Source organism: Drosophila ananassae, chromosome 3R (genome assembly GCF_017639315.1).
Source record: "Drosophila ananassae strain 14024-0371.13 chromosome 3R, ASM1763931v2, whole genome shotgun sequence".
Classification (NCBI taxonomy): Eukaryota; Metazoa; Arthropoda; class Insecta; order Diptera; family Drosophilidae; genus Drosophila; species Drosophila ananassae.
Genome location: NC_057930.1, coordinates 21,808,377 through 21,816,363, shown reverse-complemented (window position 1 = coordinate 21,816,363; position 7,987 = coordinate 21,808,377). Strand labels below are relative to the sequence as shown.

General features: G+C 43.5%; 1 protein-coding gene across 1 annotated transcript; it reads right to left on the bottom strand.

Annotated features, from left to right (window-relative positions):
• Positions 1-26: 26 nt before the first annotated feature.
• LOC6497384 (protein spaetzle 4) lies at positions 27-6,486 on the bottom strand. Its single transcript, XM_001962157.4, has 3 exons — positions 6,006-6,486; positions 1,240-2,516; positions 27-1,184 (listed from the first exon to the last, which is right to left on the bottom strand). The coding sequence occupies exons 1-3, from the start codon at positions 6,054-6,056 to the stop codon at positions 731-733; spliced, it is 1,782 nt and encodes a 593-aa protein (XP_001962193.1). The 5' UTR covers positions 6,057-6,486; the 3' UTR covers positions 27-730.
• Positions 6,487-7,987: the final 1,501 nt, after the last annotated feature.

The following is a 7,987-nucleotide window of genomic DNA, read 5'->3' as shown; positions in this document are numbered from 1 at the left end:
CACTGTTATCCTTACAAGGACACTGCTTACGTTGCAACAATAAAAGTTTTATTCGATCGAGTGATTGACAAAAAAAAGCTATCACTAGCCTTAGGTGGTAGAGTTAAAACTGGAATGAAAAATGCCTGGAAAATGCCTTTAAATCGCAAACATAAATTACCCCTTTCTACGCATAAATACAATTTATAAATCTAATTTATCAAAGTAACCTTGTACGCATTAAAGATGAAACAATAATATATATCAACGTATTAAATACATTAAACCTATTTTATACATAATGTAAGCATTCTAAATATACAGACTACACCTACATAATCGCATACACTTTTGCAATAAATATTTTTTCAAAAACTCCACTCGTTTGATGGGATTTGGGTTGATTATTGTTATGGCCACTTTTATGGTTGTTTTAAAATTAAGATTCGATTAAATGAGTTAATTAAGTAAATACCATTGACACAGCTCGGGGGCTGCGATGAGTTCGCCAGTATTTCAAGGTACATTCGCTCTTCAACGTTTCGGGCATTGTGTCGACCTATATTTACATTAACACAATGCCTTTCTTAAATACTAAAGCTAAAATTAATATTAAAAAATATTAAATAAGTTATGGAAAAGAAAGACTAAAAGAGCAGAAGACAGATGAGAGAAGTGATGGAAGATAGTCTATGTAGCTTAACTATGTAATATTCTATTTTACTGTACAATTTATTAAATTATTTTTTAATTATCCCTCCAAGAAGTCAAACTCATCCCTGGGGCGATACCACTCCTCGGTGGCATGTTCGTAGATGGCTTTCTGGACCTCCGCCTCGGCTGCCTCAATGGGATCGGATCTGGGAGCATCGAAGCTACTGTCGGATCGTGGACTCCTCGAGGTGGCCCGGAACTCCATGGGGATGTTGTAGCATTTGCAGATGCAGCTGGAGGGGAAGCGGAACCAGTCGGAGAAGATGCCACGGCACTCGTTGTGGGGATCGTAGGCTAGGAGTCGGTGTAGCCGGTACTGCTGCTCACAGCGACACCCATCCCGGCAGAACATTTGCTTGAACTCGTGGGTGCACTTCTCCCAGTGGACGTACTGTTCGAAGGGATACAGGTTGAGAAGGGCCAGGACCTCGCCTCTGGTGTTGTTGGCCCAGAAAGGAGCCACCACCTCGTCCTTGACGGGGCAGGCATTTCTGAAAAAGGATTGTTATTTTTTTATGTCTTGAATAAAAAATTGTAATAACTTACACTCCCCGCAGGTTACTCGCCACAGCGACTGGCTCTTGTTTCATGGCATCCTGGAACAGTTGACCTTCCCGAAGCAGTCCCGGCTTGGTGGCTCCTCCCGCTCCTACTTGGGCAACTCCAACCGCAGCCGGAGCTGGCACTGTGGTGCTACTGGTGGTCAGCGGTCTACGCAGCTTATCCATATTAAACTGTCCAGAAGAGAACAGCGAGGCAAAGGTCACCGGAGTAGTCAAGGATCCTGGCAATGCTGGTGGGGATTTGGTCACATTTCGGCGGCTCAGCAAAGTGCCTGCAGTCGTTGGTGGAGCTGCAGTCGTTGTTGCCGTTTTAGGAGTCGCCACCGTTGTGGATGCTTCTGTTGGTTTTCTCTTCCTGGAAGGCACATTTGTGGATCCCTTCGAAGTGGGTTTCAGGGAAGCAGCAGTGGTCGGTTCTTGAGATGGTTTCACTTCCAAACTAAGGTTTCTTAGCCCCAACTGTGGGGATTCAATGATTTCTATGTTCCCGCCCGGCGATGAAGAAGGTGCTCCAGTGGTAGGGGTGCTGACCAGTGAAGGAGCCGGAGATGGCACCACCTCATAGACACTATTAGATTCCAGACTGGGCTGGATCTCCACGATTTCCGGCTCTATTTCAGCTTCTTTGGAAGAAGGTGGTGGAGCAGCGGAAGTGCTAGAAGTTGATTTATTGTCGGGAGTTGTGGAAGTATCAGTCTGGACTTTGTCTGTGGTGGTGCTGGTGGTTGCGGGAGCCGCTGTTGTGGTGGTGGCTTTGGTAGTTGTGGTGGTACTGCTGGTACTGGTGGAAACCGGACGAAAATGTGGCTCCATCAGCACATCGTTTCCCTTGAAGCTACCGAACTCCTCACGATCACGATCGCGGTCCCTGCCATGCATCAAGTACTTGGCACTTCGACGTCCTGCATCTTTGCTGTACCTCTCCGCTGTCTCCTCCATGTCGTCCGCGTCCACCTCGTTGTTCTGGATCTCATCCCGCAGAATGGAAATGTGCCTCACATCCCCATACATGCGCTTCATCAATCCCTGGTTTTCGTGCACGAATCTCCGGACCGCGTGCCACGGATAGGCTGCTCCAGGCAGGTGACAGAAGGCCTGCTTCCCAAGATCACAGGGAATGGAGGCCAGCATCTGGGCTCGTCCTCGGCGGGACATCTTTCCGTTTGGACTGCACGAGTTGGCGGAGTCGAACCCGAAACCCGCAGTGGCCTCCGGTAGTACTACCATCATGATCAGTAGAAGGCATCGCACTACATCGGTCTGTAAAAGATATAGGGTTTTAATAGATGAGTTAGATAGATATTTTTATTAATAATAAATCTTTTAGGTAAAATATACAGTGGAGAAAAGGAAATGACTGTGGCTTGGCAATGATGATAGCCATGCCATGACGCCCAAATCTCTTTTTCTCTTCAAGGGGGAACCAAGTGGGGCTCAATGCACCTGGATGGGATAAAAAGGCCGGGCCGGGCTTCGGCTCTCACTCCGGCAAACAAATTGCCAGAGACCCCTGCCAGTCGGGCAGCCGGGCCGGTAGAAAATCAAATTTTACTTTCACGCAAAGCCAACTGGACAATCACAAGTCATAAAGATGATCGATGTGCATTTGCATGCCACCTCCAGACTGCAGTCGAGTGAGAGAATGGCCGCAATTGCATTGCCTCTACTACACCAAAAAAAAATTCCTACCTACAGTTATTTTATAGTTTTTTAGAGTATAGAAGTTCAATTTCACAACAAAATCAAAAGACTTAGGCGACAAACTTGAGTTGCGGCTGCAATTTTTCGTGCAGATTCTAATTCTGAATAAACACATCTTTTTCCCTCTGTGTATCATCAGAAACACCACACCAGACTAGATGCCGACCATGGCGAGTAGACCGGCAACGGACAGGCGGACAATGGACAGCTGGGAGCTGGTAGCCAGTAACTGGACAACTGGCCACTGGCCACCGGCCACTGGCAGCCGGCAAAGTGAAATGCAAAGAGTAATCAAAAGCGAAATGGGTTAGCCAAGTAAAAGTAAATTGTGGCGCTTTTGGAAAAGCCAAGAGGCCTCTCCCCATCCCTCCATCCCTCCATCCCGGCCACAACCCGGCAAAAGGGCCCCGTCAACTTTCCTTTTCGGTTGCACAATTGCCGGCCTGGACCCAATAGGGTCTCACCCTGCCCGTCGCTTCTCTGTTTTTTATGCCTTTGGCTTGGCAACCGGTTCGCTGGCCAAAATTGACATGCATTCGGCATTCAGTTATCGCCCATCACAAATGGTATACTATATACTATATGGCCAGCACATATCGATCGCGGGTGATTCACCCTCCGCGGCAGTGAAAAGAAAGTGATCGGCACCGGCTTTGGTGGCTCCCTTGTGGGCTCTCTGCTGGCGGATGTGTGTCCAAAATGTGAACTCGTTCAAGACGATTGGCCATGCGATTAGGTAATAGAGATCTCTGGCCATCTGCTTTGGAGCTCGGGAAAATTTCAGCCAGATTAGCATAAACAAGGTCACTTAGTGGATAGTTTTGTAATGTTTTTTCCCAGAAATCTTGGTAGATAATATTGGTAAGATAATGAAGAAATTGTATTTAAATTAGCTGCCAAAAAATATATTCGTATAATGAAAGTTTTCACATCAAGCAGATGACTATCAAAATTAAATATTTAATATCAATGACAGTGTGGAATTTGTTCTTTCAAAAGCATTCCCAATTCCCACTCCCAGACTCTGTAATAATCCCCCTTTCTTCGATTTGGACAAGTACTTCATTGAAGAGACTCTACATCGGCCCAGAGATCTGGCAATTACGAGAAGAAAGTGAACGAGGATGAGACCGCAGCTTGGGTGCGAAACAAATGGGAACTCTGCGAACTAATTTGTGTTGAAAATCAAATCAGGTCAGACCGCAAGAGAGAAGACGCCTGAAATGGAAAGCAGAATTACTTTCGCTTTGTTCAGAGCAGAAATAAATAAATAATAGGTGGCTGGTGGCATTAGTGTCGATTGCCATGTGCAGCAAGACAATTAAGCCGAATCTCATTTATTAACATTGTCATAATTCTTGGAAGCCGAGGTGCCACAGGGAAATTGGAGCAAATGCTGCTGTCAGTGTCCCAAGTCGGCGAAACAAATCAATATGTCCAATCAGCCGTGAGAGCTTCCCATTGCTGTGGATAGTGATGGCAGGTTGTCTCTTTTCTGGTTTTTGCTTTTAAAAATATATATATTTTTTTTTTAATTTTAGAACTTTAATTACCTAACTAAATAACACTTTAATGCCTAGAAGATGAATTTAATAAAAATAAAATTTTAATATGAAAAGTACTCAACAGTTGGCAACACTTTGGTGGCTAGAAGATGGTTGGATGCCAATTCTGTGGTGCAGTGCAAATGGGCATTAAGTCAACTCGCATCGAGGAAGACATTTGTCAATCGCAGACGATGCCGAGCTGTCGCCAGAGAAACGTATTGCAACACTTTAATGTGTCAGCGACTTTCTACGAAAACCCAGTCTTTTCGAACTAGGAGAAGGCGGTACAAGTAGGAGGAGGAGGAGGCGGTGGGACACCAGGAGAACTAGGCAACAGGGGGAGGGAGGAGGGAGGAGGGACAAGACACGAGGAGACGTTCCAGTCTATGTCTTCATTTCCCAAATACAATGTTGCCGTCGTCCATCTGCAACTCCAAGCAGCTCCATCTGATCGGAGCTGATGGTGCCGCCGAGTGTGCGCCGCGGCGGTTAGAATGAATTATTTATAAATTCAATTGGCTTTGGAAATGAAGTTGATGTTACACTTAACCAAATTTGGTTTTGCCGCTAATACTAAAGAAGAAGAAGCTCCTCCTCTGCCTCTGACGTTCTTTGTTGTTTGTCTTTTCTGCTAATTGCCAGACGACCAGCTGGCCAGCTGGCCAGTGAGAGAATGGTGAAATTTTCACAACCAAAACAAAAGACTTAGGCGACAAACTTGAGTTGCGGCTGCAATCTCTTCATTTCCATTCCCATCGCCTGCGCCCATCGACTTCTTTGCGACGCAATGCATATTCATGGCCACAAAATGGTTAATTAAATGAAAAAATTTCGCCGGAAAAGGCCACCGCCATGGACTTCTTTCCCGATTTGGCAAAGTCGATATTTTTGGTGCTACCGTTTCGCTTTCGGTTTGGATTTTTGGACTTGGTCATGGGCTTGGGCCAAATCCGCGGCAAGCCGGCCGCCGTGCTCTCGAAAGAAAGTGAAACTTTTTTAGTTTTAGTCAGTTAACCTCTCTCTGTCGCTCTCTCTAGCCCCATCTCTGTCGAATGCAAACAACAACAGCAAACCCAGCGGAAACTTTGAGCATTTTCGTTGTCGGTTATGCCTTTATGATTGCGTAGTCATGCGTTAACTCAAAAAATAAATAAAAAAATCAAAAACAGAAAAACAAAAGACAGAGTTGTTAATATGCATAAAACGCTTAGGCCCTTAGCGCTTATCGATTTCAACACATTTTGAGAAATGGTCAAGACGTGTGACCATCTTTTGATTGCCTTTTCATTTTCATCAATGAGAAGTTTATTAATTTTGATTTTGATTGATTTCTTAATTTTCGATTTGGTTTAAAGAGCTTAGTTTCTTAATTATTTCTATTTCATCACTTGGATTTCTCTCGGCCTACCACCTTTCTTATGCAAGACAATCCCCTAAATATATATATGGTCTTAAGTAAAAGATATAGATACTCTTAAGGCTGTTACACAAGCCCACTTACCGTTATTAGCTTTGTGATATTGGATCGCCTATCCATTTGGGTGCGCTTCATTGTTTACTTTCACTCGCCGTCGAAATGCAAAATAAGTGGCAAATAGAAATCTGTCAAAGGATTTGGCAATGTTTCACCTCGGTGACACCTAACTTGCGGCAGATCTTACACTTGTGGCACACACACTCTCACGTAGCTCGCAGGGCTGTGAAAATTATTCAAGAAGTCCATATTTCCACAATACTGCAAGTCGTATGCAGTTTTCTTTTTTCGCCGACCTTTCGGGGTCCCGTTTAGGTTTTTCTTTGTTTTTTTTTATTTTTTTATTTTTGTCGCTGACTATTTTTTTTGATTTTTTTTAGGCTTTTCCCACTGCACTGAAATCGAAGGAAATTCGATGGGAAGCTGAGGAAAAGCTAAAATCACGTTCACACGCCTCGCACTCACGTTGGCAACTGCGCGGCCAGCAGCCAGAAGCGGCGGCTCGAGCTTCCAGTCCCAGACGGTGGAGCGCACCTCTCTTTCTTTTCTTTGCCGACAGCTTACACTTGACAAAAATAATATAACAAAAATTATTTCATTGTTTATTGGATATTTTATTCTTTTCTATACAATTTCTTATAAAATTCAAACAAATCTCAAAATTTAATATTATTTTGAATTTTTTCTTCCAGTGCACAGGGTTGGAGAGTCGAAGAAAGAGCGGCTTTTGGAGCCGTCGATGGCTCTCTGCTTGGAGCCAGCGAAAACGTTTTTTTTTTGACACTACGGTTTGCTTTTGTTTTTGCTTTTTGGTTTGCTTTTGCAGGAAAACTTTTTCTTATTTATTATTCGTCGACAAACGCTGAAAAACGACCCAACGCAAAAATAAAAACAAAAAAAAAGCATAAAGTGGCGAGCCCCAAGAAGAAAAAGCGCCACACGCAACGCCAGAGCCGAGCTTGGATCCGAAGATAACCGAAGCCGGGCAGAAACAACAACAACTGCAGGAGGGAAGAGTGGCTTAGTAGGTCAGTAGTGGACCTGAACATTTGTTGTTGTTTTGGGGTTTTGTTTTGATTCATTTGGCGCTGTCGTTGTTGCAAGAGGTTTTTGTTGTTTTTACTTTTTTTCTTCAAGCTGCGGAGGATTAGACGATGGACCGTGGGGCCTTCATATTAAAATTATTCTAAAATACTTAAATTATAAGAAAAACAAAACTTTTTAATGCCAAAAGCTTTCATTTATTTATTAAATAATAGCTTTATTTCTTTAAATTTTGATTATTTTTTATTCTTCATATTGAATTATTGACAGTAATTAAATATACATATATCTTAAGTTTCTTAAAATTAATCAATCCCCTTAAAAATCAAAGAAACTTGTATTTTTTATCGTTATTTTCCCCAATAAGGTCTACTGTAAGTTGCATGAAGAGTGGAGCTTGTTTTGGCGCGCATCTTCCTACCTTGATTGCGAGGTTGCACTTAGCGAGGGTAGATCCATAAATCGAAAATTTATTAGAAGTATTTTAAAAAGAGAAAAGAATTCTACTCTATCTATTCTTTCTCAATATTCAGCTAAAAAAAAGTGAAAATTACTCCACTATTTTCCTATTCAGCGAGTTTAAATTGCTAAAAAGAAAGTTATCTTTCTTAAATTTACAAAAAGAAAATAATTGTTACACTTATAACTACTTTTCCATCCACCCTCGTCTACGCCAATTGGCCAGAACTGTTGAAAGCGGGCTATTGGCCAGGCTAACCGCAGTTTAATTATCGTTGTGTGTTTATTATGTCCTCGCCCGCCCCTCGGCCTCGCCCACCGCCCACAACTGCCCCATCTCCGCCTACCAGCCACGAAAGAAAACAATATTGTCGGGTTACCGCAGTTCCTCATCCTCTGGCTCCGTTCCCATTGAGTAAGTATTGCGCCACCAGGCGGAATAACTGGGATTAGGGGGAGGGCAGAGGTCTATGGGGGCCGGCTGGGATCAGAGGGAGTAAACAGGG